Raw genomic sequence first — 17,719 nt, 5'->3', positions numbered from 1 at the left:
CAAGAAATAAGCAAACAATAACAGATTTTCGATTTTGTAATGGTGTGGCCTACCATCGCCAGAGCCGTCGCCGGAGCCATTCTGGTTACCGTATTCCTCATCATCCATGTCGTCAGGCATGTGACCCGAACCTTCCTCATCATGGCGCGCCATGTCGCTTTGTATGTCTGAGTATGAACGTGTTGTGGATGGTATCTAAGGTGTAGAAAATAACGGTGCATTATTAAAATAAATTTTAAATTTTCTTCTTCCAACTCATGAACTCACCGCTGTTCCAATGTTTTTGCGCACTTTTATCAATTTGTCCGCCAGTTCATTCAATTTCGTTGAATGCGAATTAGACACCAGCGGCACTTCAGGATTGTAACGTTGCGTATCCGAACCTTGAGCCATTACCAGTTGGGTGTAGTCGCCGACACGATCGCCTGTCCAGCAGTTATGATCACTCCGTTGGATATCTTCATCTTCGCAAACACTGTACCCAAAACATAACAAGTGGAAAACGAAGAAAGTAAAAGAAAAATAACAAAATAGAAAATGAAATTCGTGTGTATACATTTATATACATTTACATTGAAATGTAAGTCAGAAATTTTCTTCGTTGTCATTTATGGTTTTCATAGCTTTCTAAATAAATATCGCTCATAGTTATATTTCGTCAAAATTCTGCCAGAAGCACAAAATCCTAAAGCCCAAATGTTAACATCTTTTGTCCGCGGCACCCGCGAGGCGGTACACAGCGTGTTTCGGCCCAAACCGTCGCCCCCCATGAAAGTGGTAAGTACACACATACAAGCATACAAAGCCGCGTGTATGTATGGAAATTATTGCTGTATGCATTAATAATCTAAAACTAGAACTGTGATTTAATAATTTCATGTCCATCATCGTTGCATCAACGCCTGGCCATTTCTCTGTGCACTTCGCTCCTCTGTGCTACTACGATGCAGCCATGCCTATCCATGTCCAACAAGGAGATGATCTGTAACGTCATATTTTTCAGTGCGGCTATTTTAGCGCCCCTCTACTACACAATATTGCGCGATATTCTTCGAAAGATTCAGAATGTAAATTACAAAATAGTCCGTGTACAAAATTAAGTTTCGATACTCGGTTCACAAATCCATGGCTCGCAACAGTAATAAAAAGTGAGCAGTAATGGATTTGTAACAAAAAAAAGCTATATAACTTTTGTGTTTTATTTATTTATTCTCAGCCAGTATTTTTTATCGCGGCAGTGGCAAAAAAGTACCTTCATTCGGGAGTTTTACGCTTTTTCAACTTCATATTATTTTCCTTCGAGAAAAACTGTTCACCGTAAGCGTTACATCCGTACGTTTCGGGTTGTCTTCCTAATCACTGTAGCATTTTTCAGACTGAAATTCTAGCCACTAATGAGGAAGTTGTCTGGTTAGGCAAAAATGTGACCAGCTTTAGAGAAATCCATTTTTATTTTGATAACCAAGCGGCAATTAAATCTCTTGGTGGCGAACAAGTCTCTTCCATCATTGCTCGCAAATGCCGGGCATCTCTTAACGAGATGGCGGAATATTTGCCGATATATTGGATATGAGTGCAAGGGATATTGTAAGGCCTCCCTTTTGGTATGGAGATCTTAGGAATACCCCTCTCAGCCTACAAACTGCATGGTACAAGTAGCATTTTCACTTTAGCCAACACGAGATGGGTTGATAGTCAGTCAAGGAAAAACGTCTCTGTGTTAGTTGCTTTGGTCACATGCTACTGTCTCCTAGGTGGACATGCTCAAAATTTGAATGTACCCCATTTCGAATATTGCAGAAGCTGAAGAATGAAGAGGAGGTAGAGTCTAGCAGACATCTTCTCTGTCTTTGTTCTGCGTGGCACGCCAGTAGGTTTAGATAGTTTAGCTCAGGGTTCTTCAACGCTACTGATGATAGGGATATATGTGCCATCCAGATAAATGGGTTCACATTGAAAACAAAATGGTTTAACGAGGAGTGGCGGATAAACTGCTACTGTGGTATCACAATAGATCGCCAAAGCTCTATGTGAAATAGTTTAGAGACCGAATGGCGCTTTTATATACCTACCTATCTACCTAAGCGTTACATCCATACTGACTCACATGCGACGGAAGACACAGAAGTGTGATGTAAAAGCTATAACTAGATATTTTTGTTTTTAATTTCACGTTTTTTTTCTAATGGCGGCCACCCCTCGGCAGGCAATGGCAAACCTCCGAGTGTATTTCTGCCATGAAAAAGCTTCTCATAAAAATCATTGCCGTTCGGAGTCGGCTTTAAACTGTAGGTCCTTTGCTTTGCAACATGAAGACGCACGTCGTAAATAGGAGGAGGAGCTTGGCCATACACCTAATAGAAGTGCACGACGCCATTATATTTTTTTTGTTTTTGTAAAAAATCAGAAATATTTTACACATTGTTTTTTTTTTTTAATTTTCATTTATGTACGTTAATTGGCTAATACTTTTTTTTGTGAATTTTTTCAACTCCTTATCTGCACTTTCTATTAGAAAAAACCTTTTCTTTCCTTTGATGCTTCTTCCGTACATTGGGTTTTAAGCCCGTGCCCTACCAAATGGTAATCTCGCACAAATCCATTCGGCTACACCGGTCTAATAAGGTTCTAAGTTTAGTAAATCTCTCATTTGGTTTAATTTTCTTCACATGCGAAAGTAGTGTAATTTGTTTTTGTAAAATATGGATTATCTTTTAATTACGACGTTAGTTCTTTAAATTCTTATGGCGGTACTCACTTGTTGATGATGTTTGAGTAGAATTCTTTGGATTTGTCTATGGTGGATTGGAAGTGCAGGATTTCCGCATCCGGTGGGGTGGCCCATTTAATGTTGTGCGGTTGCGGAGAACGCAGCTCGTTGTCTGCGGTCAGTGAGGGCAATAATTTGGGTGTGCCACATGTTTTCTTAACCTGAAAGAAAAATTAAGAAAAATGTAAGTTTGTAAGCATAAACTATATTATTGGTCTGATTAAAAAATATCCACAAGGGAGTTTGCTGCTTGGAGAAGAAAAATGCGCTACTGCAAGCCATATCACTGAGTTAACTGAATGATTCGACTCTAGAATAATTACTGGCGAAGAAATAACTGAAGATCAGACTTTTACTTTTACTATTCCCCCATCTCGAAATTCTTCTTATTTTTGAGCTCTTAACTGCAGTTAAGTTCTTGGCGGAAGTACGCCAGCCACTAATTGGTATACAATAAATATAAAAATTTTACGTGAATATTGTAAATAGACACCAAGATAGCCAAAGTCGATTGACAACAAATTTAACCAAACTTTGTCTTACCTACAAAGTTGCATACTTACAAATAGAATTGCTACAAAAGCATTCAAATATTTTAATAAAATTTACAAGGTACCCGCAAAGCTGATGAGTTTTCATGCTAAACGATGTACGCCGTGCTCCTACTCATCGTACTACGTGTGAATGTTCTCAACTTCAATGTCGTTGATCTAATAACTCGAAAGCGCAACTATGAACAAGGGGAGAGGCGACAACCGAATAATGGCTTCACATGTTTAATTTGAGAAAATTGCCACTTTCAAGCTCTGCCAGCACGTGCAATAAGGGAGTTCTGGCGACATTCGAACATGAGTCCATACGCACATACTATACGTACATACACATGCCTGCATGTATGAATACATTGTAGAGAATAATGGTAGTCAAAGTGCTTGTGGAAACCTATGGCATGGCCTTGTATTGTTGTAATGAAAATTCACAGGTCGAAGCATTGGTATTCAACACGCAGACAATTAAAATCTAATAAATATGAATGCAAGCAATGACATTCGAACGCCAGCAGCAGATCATAAACGAACTCTTCGAGTGGAATGGGATAGTTTTCAATCGGTTTTTGGTACATTCATGCATGTGCATGTGATTGTATGGATGTGCAACGTACGGTCATTCTTAAATATGAAGGGTCTTTCAAAAGGGACGTCTAGATATCAGAGGTGAATAATTCAGTGAAAATAACAGTTGCAGCAAAAATGGTATTAATGCTTCATGGATTTGTCTTTTAATAAATGAAAGAAACTTCAATTGAAGCTATTTAAATGACAACTTTTTCATGCAGTTTGTCGTTCAATACAGTTATATGCAACACAGGTGTGGGGTTTCGGGTTTCGGGTTGACATGCAGCAAAATTATTTTGTCAAGCGAATTCTGAAGCTTAGGACTTTTTCTGGGGGCCCGGAGTTCTCAGAGGGACCCGGGCTCCAGAGTAATTCGAATTATATGAATTAGACATAATTGGAAAGGGCCCGCATTTGCAATTTTCCCCCAGGGCCCGGATATGCTCTCTACGGCCCTGAGCACATACAAAAAACCTTAAGAATTAGACTGGTCAAAAGGCCTGGTTTATTTAAAAAATATGATTTAGAATCCAGCATATGGATAATGAGGGCAAGAGGTGATATGATAATTTTAAATAGTAACAGGTTGGACACAGAAAACAAAACTTGCTCAAGGTGTAATTTAGGCGATTATTAGGCCTAACCTTGAGCAAGTTTTATTTTCTGTGTCCAACACCTTTTTCGGAAAATTTATTATACATTAAATGGTTCACAACTGATTGAGATCCCCAATGGGGCAAATAATGGTTGACATACACTTTCGCGTTTTAGATACAGAGATTGCTTAATCCCTTCGGACCTCATGTGCAGAATTGCCGCAAAATTCGGAAAACTTAATAAATATGTATGATTTTTCACACATTTGTTTTTATGATGTCCTTCTTACTAATAATTAGTAAAAAAATAATTTTATTATCCATTAACAATAATTCAGGTCTGAACTGGTTAATAAAAGATTTTAAGAGGTTTTAAAAACCGAAAATTGGATAATTGTTTTGCATGAAAAATAAAGCGACAGACGGCTCATGACATTGCCGTCAAATTATTTTAAATATTTTTTGTCTTAATATTAGAATAAGTCAATAAGTTGACTAAGCTGCACAGACAATTAGGCATACAGTTTTACTCGATAGAAGAACGCGTCAAAATCATTGAAAATCATTATGAAAATGGTAGATCTGTAAGAACAACATATCGCAAAATTCGTGATTTTATTAGTGGAAATAATCATCCGAAAGAGCCAACAATTCAAAAGTTGGTAAAAAAATGTCTAGAAACTGGCTCTGTCGAGGATAGAAAAAGGACTAGCAGACCAAAAACTGAACGTTATATGTAGAATATTGTTGCTGTAGCGCAAAGTGTTACTAGCAAGTACAGCACTCAGATACAATTAAATCCATTGTACTGCACTCGCATTCCCTTTTTAATTTTCTTTAAATCTACTCGACCTCCGAAGAAATCTGAGTAGAACTTGTGGGGCCAAGGAGCCAAGGTTGGCGCTTCTTAACACATCAGTGCCAAAGATCTCAAGCCTGATTCGAGCGAAGGCGAGGCAGATGCACAGAAAGTGGTCCGCCGTCTCATCCTCCTCTCCGCATGATGGGCAGAGTGCACTGTCTGAGATGCCCACTTTTTCCATGTGCTTTGCCCATAGAAAGGCGCCCGTCATCAGTCTAACCAGCCTCCAAGAGTCCTCTCTGCTTAGTGACAGGAGGAAACGCGACAGTCGGTGGAGCATGACAGGTAAAATTAGTTTTGTCCATCTGCAGTCATCCATCTCAGTCTGTCAAGCTCGCTTGTGGGTTAGAGTAACCCGTTTGCTAATCGGGACCTTGATGGCTGCAGAAGGGAGTGGCAGAACGGGCTCCGGGCCAAGAAAGTTGCTCATTCTGGCTAAAGAGTTAGAGATCTCGCTACCCGCGGTTGCATCAGGCTATTATGTCTACCGTCGAAATCTCAACGTTCGCAACAATTAGCCAATTAGGCATCCATGAATCGACTGTTTTTACATCGACGGATTTTACATACGAATTTGCAACTGGATCCTTACTAAATTAAAATAAGTTAAAGCCAACAGATAATTAGCAACTCAGATATTTCGTGAATTGGCTCTTTAAATATGATGCTGGTGTTACACGCAAAATCATCTTTAATGATGAAGCTCATTTCACACTGGTTGCATATGTTAACAAACAAATCTGCCGCATTTGGAGAAAAGAAATCCCCCGAGTAGTTTCAACAAACAAAGTTGCAGTATCTGGAGGAAAGAAAACATTCGTGTAATTTCAGAGAAATCATTGCATCCACTAATAAAATATACTGTTTTGTGTGGTTTTTGGGCCGTGATGGAATAATTGGTCGGTTTTTCTTCGAAGATGAAAATGAAGGACGTCTTACTGTCAAGGGGCTATAGACAACTGATTGAAGATTTTTTGTGGCCTGAACTTGAAGGAACAGTCATAGATGATATTTATTTCAGCAGGATGAAGTCACAGGTCACCGAGCACGGCGAAATATTGCATTATTGAGATCTAAGTTTCCAGTTCGATTAATTTCATGTAATGGTGACATATATGGCCGCCTAGATTATGTGATCTAACTCCACTAGACTACTATTTTTGAGGTTTTTCGTCAAAAAGTTAAGCCTATGTGGATAAGTTAATAATAATTCCAGAGCTGAAACACAACATTCGGATTGAGATTGGTTATTTCATGTGACTGGAGCTAATGTATGAGCGAGTCCTTGACAATTTTATTTCGCGTATGACAGCCTGTAGACGTACTCCTGGTGGACATTTAAATAATGCCATTTTTCGTAATGCAATTGTTAAACGCCGTATTTTGAATAAAAAAAAAAATTGTGAATTCAAATTTTTACATCTTTTACTTTAAAACAACATCTAAGCGTGCCTTTTGAAATACCCTTTATAATATGAAAATCCTATGGGCACTAGTGAAGTTAGACGAACAGCATTTGGTGAATTCGTACGAAGGCTGGTCCGGCTGCAGTGATTGCTGTAGTTTGGTGTAATTTACAAAAAAGTAAACATCGCCCAGGTACGGGTAATGACGATGTCTGGTGCATAACAATTACTCGTTACATTCGTGCATGAGTACATAGACTTGTGTGTGTGTGTGTGTATGCAAACGAACTTATGAGTAGATGTAATGGAAACATATGCTCTTTCAGATTCGAACGCATACGGCGTTCTCTTACTTTCCTTGTAATTGACTGCTTCTAAGTATGAAATGTCCATTGTTGCATATACGAATATGTAAGTAAGAACGAGTACGCACAGGCTTCAGCAACTGAGGGAATGAAGAGCAATGCCTCATAAATGCAAAAAATTATGAGCTTTTACAATGGTTTGTGAAGCTTCACAGAAAGCAAGGTAATGAAATCTTATTGTACAAGGGAATAGTTTCATTCAAAAATCACGGGTGAATAATAGGGAATGCTTTCTAAATTGTATGTATGTACGTAGGTATACCCACAAATATGTATGATGTTAATTAGTTCATTTAGAGTAAAGGAAGCTTACTTCGTACCAAGCCCAAGAATGCACCGAAGTGGGCAGGGGGGAATTGTTTTCGCTTGGTACTACATTAAGTCTCAATATAACTATAAACACAAACTTTCAGTCACATCGGTTCACTAGCCTTTGAGATATTTTTATTTTTATTATTACTTATTCTTAGTATCCTTATCGAAAATAGTTCATACTCCTTGCAGGAATAATTAAAGATGATGTAAGATGTCTAATTTTACCTTGCTTAATAAATCCCTGATGTGTTCTCGGAAAAACAGCTTTTTATTTCTGAGCAAATTCTAAAGAAAAAGTACTCAAAAGCATGGAAATGAAAACTTTTGTTGAAAAATTTAGTAGGTAATGCTGTTTTTGTTGTGCCAAAATAGGGGGCGTCGAGTTTCTTTATGTCCCAAAAGACAAAATGAAAAGAAAAAATTGCGTATACAATTTTTTGGCAACGAATTTCGAGATCGGAAGAAGGCGAAGTTGTCTAGCGATGCTCTTCCGATGCCTATCGAAATTTTGCATTGCTGGATTGAGCTCGAGACGGCCCATCATTTGGTTGACTACCCAAACAGAGTAAATCCTTGTTTATTTAAAAAGTGAAGTTTTATTTAAACGAATTCTGATTTAGAGCATATACTGATTATGGTATGTTTAACTTGGAAAAAATTGGTCTGTCTATGGCCCGACTTGTGAGGCTGGATAAATTCACATCCAATGCCAGTCAAATACTTTCTGAGGAGCAGCTTAAAAAGTTGGAAAATGCAACCAAAACAATTCATTGGGCTTGAGCAGATATGGCTAACTCATACATGGATTATCATAGGTCTTCTGAGAATAAGCAAAATTTCTTTTTTCTGGCAAATTTATTTCGGCATGGTTTCTGTTATCATAATTGATAATATTTAAGATATTAATCTTTCTAGAACCTAAAAAAATCATAGCAAATTTGGAAGACATTACTAAATTAAAGCTTTGCAAACAAAAATACCATGAAAGATAGTAATAAAGAACCCAGTAACGAGGCACATATAGGGGCACTGTTAATAAGGCAAAAATCCACATGGATTGCTAAAAACAATTCCTAAAATTTAAGTGAAGGCGACGATATTACTGAGACCTAACTGGAGCTAATACGAGTTGGATATATAAATACTTAAAAACAATTTTTACAACGTCTGCATGTAAAAGAAATATCGGACATTGAAAACACTCAGATATATCAAGCAGGAAGAAGAAAATATCAAAAATTATTATTATGTAATAGATGCCAGAGCCTCTTTGCCTATCAAATACAATAACAAAAAAGTGCTAAAGTCTATTTAAACAAGCAAAAAAGTCAACTGAAGACGATTAGCGCTCAGGTCGGTTGATTGAGGGACTACTCACAAACTTTGTTTAAAAAGTGAAGAAATGGCTGGCAGGAATAAGATTTTATACGGAAGGGATCAACAAATTAGAATAGCATTGGATGAAGAGCATAGGCCTAAAAGGAGACTATGTTGAAGAATAAAAAAGGTTTACTCCGAACAATTAAATAAAGGGTTTTCCAATAACAGGTGTTATTTTGAATAGCCCGCTATTTCGGTAGATGTCACTTTTGACGCTGTCATTTTTTGATATTTGAAAAGTACAAACTACGCCATTAATAAAAATGGAATGATACACGCTTAAACAACGCATTGAAATTATTAAAATTCACTATACAAATTTTGAAAATTTGGCAGAGACGGTTCGTAAAACTCAAACATTTTTGAGTCATCGTGAAGCACCTTGTCGGACCGCAATACAGAAATTGGTGAAAAAATTCGAGCCGTTGGGACAAGTTAGTGATGTGAAGAATAAAACTCGTGCACGTCGCTCAAGAACAGCCGAAAATATTGCTGTTGTAGCCGAAAGTGTTGAAGAAAACCCAGGTTTGTCCATTCCTCGTCGTTCTTTGGTACTAGGCATTCCCCAAACGTCATTACACCGTATTTTGCACAAAGATTTGGGTCTTAAGGCTTATCCTAAATCCAGTTAACATAAGAACTCAAGCCGGCCGATCACCAACATCGTCGTGTATTTTCGGATTGGGTCGTTGAAATGCATGAAAATTATCCGGAATTCCATCGAAAAATCATCTTGAGTGATGAGGCCCATTTCCATCTCGGTGGCTTAGTCAACAAGCAAAATTGTCGGATCTGGGGCTCAGAAAATCCAAGAGTTATTGTTGAAAAGCCTCTCTATCCTCAACGTGTGACTGTTTGGTGCGGTTTATGGTCCGGCGGAGTCATTGAACCTTACTTTTTCGAAAATGAAGCTGGAACAACAGTTACGGTGAATGGATTGCGCTATAGAGATATAATTAACGATTTTTAATGGCCGGATTTGGATGGTATTGATCTGAGCAACGTTTATTTTCAACAAGACGGCGCTACGTGCCACACAAGCAACGAAACCATTGATCTTTTATCAAAATAACATCTCTTATTGGAAAACCCTTTAGTTTATGTTTTGCACGATTTTTTCAAACGATCCTCGTAATCTCAGAGTTGCGCCCATTCAATAGCACTATGTAAACATGCTATTAGGTACTCGTGCAAATCTTTGAAGCTTGCATTTCTCTGCGAGGCACAATTAAATGCATTACAAAAACTATTTTATTAAGTATTATCAAGTAAATGCAATCATTACAGTACCCCACAAGCACTTTTGAATGCACATATATACATACATACATACGTGCATGAGCACCACAAAAGCACTCAAGTTTATGATTAAGCACACTTTCCGGCATTAAAGCGATGACTGACAATAAACATTATAAATTTAATTCAAACTTGACATTCAGACAATGAAAAAGAAATGAAAACAAATAATTTCAACAATACGATCTACTCAACACTAAAGCATACTTAAAAGCTTATAAGAACAGGAAACACTCTAGATCGTTTGCTCATGCAACTTACGAGTAAATTGGATGCACTTTCGGTGCAACGTGCCACAAGTTTAAGCTGTCTGCAATGCAGTTAAGTTTACCACACCCCCATCGGTCTCGCTTACCAAATACGAGTATATACCAGTGCACATATGTGTCTCTGTGTATGTCTGTATGTATGCATGTGTTATTTGCCTGAATAAATGTACGTTTATATATATCTATGTATATGTAATTGGTGCGAACATCCCTTTTTGGGTGTTTGGTCGAGCTTCTCCTCCTGTTTTTCTCCTCCTTCCTATTGATGTTGTTCCACAAATGAAGGGGCCTACAGTTTTAAGCCGATTCCGAACGGCAGATATTTTTTATGAGGAGCTTTTTCATGGCAGAAATACACTCGGAGGTTTGCCATTGCCTGCCGAAGGGCGACCGCTATTGGAAAAAACTTTTTTTTCATTTTTGGTCTTTCACCGAGATTCGAACCTACGTTCTCTCTGAATTCCGAATGGTAGTCAAGCACCAACCCATTCGGCTACGGCGACCGTGAATGTATGTTTACACGTTTAAATTCCACACACATGCTAAGAGATTTTTTTCTAATCGCCATTCAGAGTGTTCAATAATTTCAAGAGTAAAAAATGCATCATTTATGATGGATATTTAAATCAGGCCTGGTGGACACAATCCATGGGGTCAGCAAATGACCACCATTGGAATCATTGAGAACCCGATTTGCCTGTCTTGCTTAGAGGAGGCGGATAGCATTGAGCATTTTCTCTGCGAGTGTCTAGAGCGAGGCTGCGAAGTTTGAGTTCTGATGTCGTGAGAACGAGTAAAATTCGTTCTCTCAAACTGGAGGATATTTTCAGATTTACAAAAGAATCTGGAAAATTTCTCTCAGGTCTAACAACCTCTATTTCTCTATTCTGGCCTATCTTTTTTCATCTCTCCTTTCCTGTTTGACCATATAACATTTCACTTTCCAGAGCTTTAAATACAATGGGTGCTTTAGCCCGAGTGTTTTAGGAGTTAACAAATCCCTCGGTGTTTGCTGGCTCGACCTTTGAAATTTCAATTTAGACATACGACGACTGATATTTTAATCCTAATACATTAATTTTATTTTCCAAAATTTTATTCGAATTTTGTATTTATTTTCATTTGATTTGATTTAGTTTAGTTTTGATTCTCAGCAGTGCCAAATATGCATTATTCCAATTCTATTGGCGAATTAAAAGACTGTGGACCCAACCTAATGTACATTAGTAGTGGGAAACTAAAAGACAATAAAATATACTACTTATACATTGCATTGCTGGCAATCAGAGCCCCACTACAACTCATGAAAAAGACACCATGCCACATGCAACCCAGTGGGTGCCACTTTAATAAAGCTGAGTTATGTACAATAGATGAACTAAACCGGCAAACATGCAAACAATTTAGCCGTGCAATTCTATTTCTCATGCCGCTGAAGAAATACACACAGTTTGGTGCAATTATTTTCAATTACATCAAAAAATCAAATGGGTAACGAAATGCAACAATTCCGCGATGTGCCTCCACTTTTCTCTCTTTTGCAATTTACGGCAACATTTTTCGCCGGCGTCAAAAAGTAGTGACACAATGTGGTACCAGGTTTGAGGATTAGTTTGTATGCACCTAGTACATATAATATTTACAAGCAGTTTACTTGCAACACGAACGACATGCCCGAATGACGAAAGGTCAAATTAATGTGCACTAATCCATCATTGTCGAGGCGCTTTCATAATTTATCAAAGTGGCAATAAATCCGCAACCCGCAGGCGTTTTTGAGAGGGCTGGCGAAGATAAGTACATATGTATGCATATCGATACACACCTACATATACTTATAAACGCCTTTTGCTCCCCCAGCAACGGGCGCCTTAATTTGCCTACGGCGAAAACTAAAGCAATTATTGAGATTTTTTAATGCGTATTTATAAAAATTAAATGGGAGGCTTGTATGAAATGTTATGTAAATATGTGAGGAATTATGCATAGCAGCGCGCTTAATTGCTTGCTTTTATGAAGTTGAAAGAAAATTAGATGGGCTTGACAAAAATGAATGTGAATCAATTAAGAAATATTCAATTATCTTACGAGAGAACCACGTTTTCTCTCACTTAAAAATAGTAAAAAAATGTTTCAGGAACGCCGCGCTGAAAATGGGCTGACGATTCCTATCGAACCATATACACATTTACATACATACATACGTATGCATATAAACTCCATTGCTACTCATTACCCAATGTTGAATTCCTAAACCAAAATTTGGAAACGATTCCTAGTGTTGGGGTCAACTCTCGTTTTGTGTAAACGTGAATTGTAAAAAAGTATTTCATTTTCGTTTTCACAGACACTTTTCACGTTGTCTTTTCACAAACGAATATCAGAGAACATTAATACATCATACATTAACGTTCTTTGCGATTATTTGGCGATTCTCGTTTCGCCAAGATAAAAGTGTTCCGTTTCTACTGTGGCCATGAAACTTTTGCAAGTCAAGTCGCAAACACAAGAAGTTTAGTTATAAATTTTGCGCAAGTTAAAAAAACATCTCAAATTTTAATAAAATTATTACATTTTTTAAACAAAATGTTTGTAGCCACGCAACTATACTCGTACTTGCACTCCTTCATTCTTTCACACACAAAGAAAATTTTCACATGAAAATATTTTAACGCTTCTTTTCATTTTTTCACGCAACGCGAATCGAAAATATAATGAAGACGGAGGAAAAAACTTTTCATTTCACGTTTACACAAAACGGGAATCGACCTCCTGGACAATCACTAATTTTTCACTACTCAAACTTTTACATACATATAGGGTCCGCCATATAACTTTACGGAATTAAAAATGCTATAAAAAAGAAACTACTGAATATTTTTCCAATTTTTTTTTTATTTTGAAGTACAATCCTTTCGGTTAATGATGGAACACAACTTCATTCATATGGCTGCCGCAGCTAGCCATGCACCAACCCATACGATCGGTCCAATTTTTCAACACATTTTCGATTGTATGCGGCTGTATTTCAGCTATGACATCACGTATGTTGGTCTTCAGTGCATTAATTGTTGCTGTGTATCAATTCGGTGCTTTTCTTCTTCCCATTGCCGTACGTAATTTTCGTACACATTCTGCAACATTGCCATTATTTTCAAAGTAATGTCGCAATATTTCCCAGCGTTCTTTGAGCGTATACACATTTTCGTTCTTCATTCTTGAAATAATACCTAGTTCAAATCCGTAACGATAGATGGCGGGCCCTGTATATATATATGTAAATAGTTATGTGTATTCTTTAACTGTTAGCGGCTAAACACTCGAATTAGTACATTCGCATTATAAAAAAATCTGTTGACCCATTATACAAATTATTTTTTACATTTACGTCGAACTGGCTTGAATAAAATATTCCCTTACAACCTTCGCTTGGGTTCAAATAATTAAATCGATCTCATTTACATTTACAAGCACTTCTAAAAGTATTCCGCCCGTATGCCTCTCTTCTTATTCCTCTCTGCCGGCCGACGGCTTTTCGCTTTTTATGTGTAAAATACTTGCATTGAAAAATCAACAATCGAATGAGAGATAAAAACTGAAGCATTTGCTCCATTTCTATATTTGCAATTTCGGCAAGGCTAAAGCGGGAACGAAAAAATCCGAAGACAAAAAGGAACTGGGGCGACCACTTTTTTCTGCATTCCCTGCACTTTCAACTACATTATCGAATGATAATATTGGCAAAGCTGGAGATTTAATTAAAGCAAGAAACGACAATTCCGCATGCTGGTCGCCACTCTGTGAATGTAGAAAGGCGAAAAATACAAAGGTGAGTATGTGAATGTGTGCGTCGACTAGGGTGATCCATCTATAAGTAGTTTACAAATTTGATGCGCTCTTCCAAGTGTTTAACTGGATACAAACATATCGAGAAGTGTCTAAATTCGGACGGTACTGAACTCTAAATATATTTAAAAATACATTTCTTGCTGCCAAACAATTAACGGTAAATGGTCAATGAACACTAAATATTTAGCATTCAATGAAACTGAAATATCAAATAAATTTAGGCTTGAACAAAAGTATTAATTACTGAATTTTTCGTTTTAAAAAGTGAAGTAATTATCTTTTATTAATAAATCAGTACAAATAAATGGAATTAGCGATAAAAACATAAATTTTTAGTGAGTTTCCCTTTTGCTTTGATAACAGCAGCAGCAGTCCTGTGGGGCATGCTGTGTGCAAGCTTTGCCCATTCGGCTGTCCTTATGGCACTCCGCTCGAGAATTAAAACATTTTTGAGGGCTGTTTGCGATGTTATGCTATGGTCATTTTTCTTATGTTTTAAAATAGCCCACACGTGCTCTAAGTAAGCATACAGGCTCAGATCATAATGCTGCCACCCCCATGCTTAACACTGGGCGCCACAAAACCTGGATGGTATTCCTCGGCATCTCATCGCCTCACGAACGTTACATCAGATATTCCCAACATATTTATCCAAAGTGCCTATATTTTGGATATTTATACTGCGACCAGTTTGATCTATTGCGCGCTCTTAAGTACTTAATTTGAATTATTTAGAGTTGCGAGGAATCGAATCAGCTCCTTAGAAGGAATCGTTTGTAAGTCTTCATCCTACAGTAGGTAGGAACCCAGAATTCTGTGTCTCATATTAGGTCACACAATTGGCGATTAAGTGTTCTATGGACTCGTCTTCATCACAGCAGAACCCGCATAAACTAGTGTTAGACAGTTGTATTGTATTGAAATGTTTATTAGAGGCAAAATGGCCTGTAAGTGCTCCACAGAGTGTTCCTTTCTGTCAAGGGTTAGAGCAGATTTGGCTCTGTTGGTATTATTAAATTTAAGAACTTGGTTTTTATTTGAGCCCATTCTTTGGTTTCTCCTCTTAGGTAGTTTTTGTTAAAGCTGAAAAATGAGATTGGTCCAATAAATGGCTCTTCCGACCCTTTTTTGGCATAAAAGTCTGCCTTATCGTTTCCTTCGTATCCCTCATGTCCTGCTACCCCAATCAGGGAAACCTGATTCAGAGTCGCCGGCTTGTTGAGTGCATTCTTATACTCTATAAGGACTTTTGAATTGAATATAAAGCTATTTAAGGCTTTGAGGACTGTGACTTTGATTGACTGTAAGAAAGTATTTTAATTTTTACTTTTTCGAGCCATTGATGATAGAGTAGGCTACAGCTATTCTTTAATTTATTTAAAACTAAATCCGAACGAGTTTTAGGACATATATCTGTATCTAATTCGATTTCATTATCCTTTTACAAATAAATGTAAAGTGAAAAAAATTATGATGCCTTCGTATATTAGTGCGCATGGGCTGAAGCCATTTAGTACATACTTTTCTTTATATTTGAAAAGTGGAAAAGTCGGAAAATATTATTATTCATGTAATTTTGCAGAATAAACTAATTTTTAAATCCTTAATTTTTGCAAACTGACATTTCATATGCCAAATGTGCAAGGGAAGAGCGAGATTTTAGCGACGAGGTAAGGCAGTCGATATTGCGCAGCCAAGCTGAATGGTTTGTGTTACCCTCTTCCATGGCAATAGAGCTTACATTATGGGAACGACCCAGATTTCCATACATTTATATGCAGAGCGCAGACTGCAACTCCCGCGGATTTCCCTATTAATATAATTATAATTATACGGAATATCACTGCAGCAACATTTAGTGAATGGATGTTGTATGTTTTGTATATTATATTTCACTTTTTATTTTTTTTGATTTTACATTCTACCTATCACAAATTTGTCTGCTGGCGTAATACTCCTACTTGTACAACTCTTCCGTAAACTAGCTGCCATTTAAAAAAAGTTCACTAAAAATGTGCTTACCCTAATGTAGATTTATGCATTTTTTTGCCAGCGCATAAGCGCTTACAAAACTTGATGGTTCTTCAGATATGGAGATGCAGTAGGAAGATGGAATTCAGGTACAAAATGCCGAGTAGCGCTCAACGTGGAAACGAGGAATTGCAGCAATTAAAATGTGGCAGTGAATATTTTATGAAAGCTGGCAGCGCGTGAGGCAAGCGATCAGGGCACATACTCATATATATGCACGCGTGTATATATGTATTTTTTTACAATTTTGGGCTTGGAATAAATAACTGTATGCGATTACTGAATAGTTTTTTATGACCAATACTAAACGCACATTCATATATGTATGCATGTATGTATGTATTTATGTATGCAGTGCATTTTTATGTAACCGCGCACTCGTGACATTACTGTTTTCCCTAAATAATATTTATATATGTACATATTCAACGATCTCTAATACCAGCTATTTCCGTAACTTCTAACTCACCTTCATTTCTAGGTCAGGTCCATTTTCCATAGCCCGCATGATTGTTTCAGATAATTTGATATCCAGTTGCTTGATTGTTGTTACAATGCCGCTGTCCGAACGTATGTGCGTCGTAACTAGGTTTTGAATGGCATCCACGACATTCGACCAAGGGCTATCCAATACGCCAGCGTATTGAGCCGAACAGCCGCTGTGATTAGATAAAGGCAATGCATGAGTATTGACACATTTATGGATGTATGTGTATTTATGTATGCATGTATGTGGGATGTTTTGTTACCGACTATAAATATTTTAAGGCTACATTTTGTGGTAATTTCATGAGGAAAGACACCTAAAAGTTGGAGTTCAACTTAAACGATCTAGGATGGGCAGCAATTTTCACTTGTATCTTACCTCACCATGAAGGTATGTCTAAAAAGACTAATTTTTTTTAAGTGGAAAACTATTAACGTCGAACAGTTCCATTAACTATGAACTTAATTGAATAAAATATATCCGTACAAACTTCGCTTGAGTTCAAATAAATAAATCGATCTCATTTACATTTACAAACACTTCTAAAAGTACAGTGAACTCCCTCCTACTGGACATCTCTCTCCTAACATCTCGGACTTCTCCAATGGACCCCTCCCATAACGGACTCAGTACCATTTTAGTTCTCTCAAGTTGGAGTTGTCAAAATCAATAAATTTCTTAAATGTTGTTTATTTCATTCACAAAGAGTGGGAGCAAGTGAGTCCGCAATGAAATTTTATTTAGAGAAAGCTGATTATGAGAAGATAAACTTCCGTTATGACGACAGGACGGTTATACCGCAGAGGATGAGCTTCTAATATCAGCAGTTGCTCCATTCACTAACATTATTAATATAGCTCAGAAAAAAATTGAAATTAACGTAAAAAGTGTCTTAATTTAGATAATCAAGTCTCCGTAAATGATCAAGACACAAAAAATATCAAACTGAAGTGGCAACTCTCGCTGGTCAAATCT

At 37.3% G+C, this 17,719-nt stretch overlaps 1 protein-coding gene across 1 annotated transcript in view; it reads right to left on the bottom strand.

Moving 5' to 3' along the window:
• LOC128860814 (division abnormally delayed protein) overlaps positions 1-17,719 on the bottom strand; it is an 81,052-nt gene that overhangs the window by 4,436 nt on the left and 58,897 nt on the right. Inside the window, exons 7-10 of the mRNA XM_054098571.1 lie at positions 16,727-16,916; positions 2,759-2,931; positions 268-475; positions 54-195 (exon numbers count right to left, since the gene is read on the bottom strand). Coding sequence (XP_053954546.1) covers positions 54-195; positions 268-475; positions 2,759-2,931; positions 16,727-16,916 — 713 coding nt within the window. The remainder of the gene's footprint in view (positions 1-53; positions 196-267; positions 476-2,758; positions 2,932-16,726; positions 16,917-17,719) is intronic.

This window comes from Anastrepha ludens, chromosome 4 (assembly GCF_028408465.1).
Source record: "Anastrepha ludens isolate Willacy chromosome 4, idAnaLude1.1, whole genome shotgun sequence".
NCBI classification, from domain to species: Eukaryota; Metazoa; Arthropoda; class Insecta; order Diptera; family Tephritidae; genus Anastrepha; species Anastrepha ludens.
This window is presented reverse-complemented; position numbering and strand designations above follow the sequence as displayed.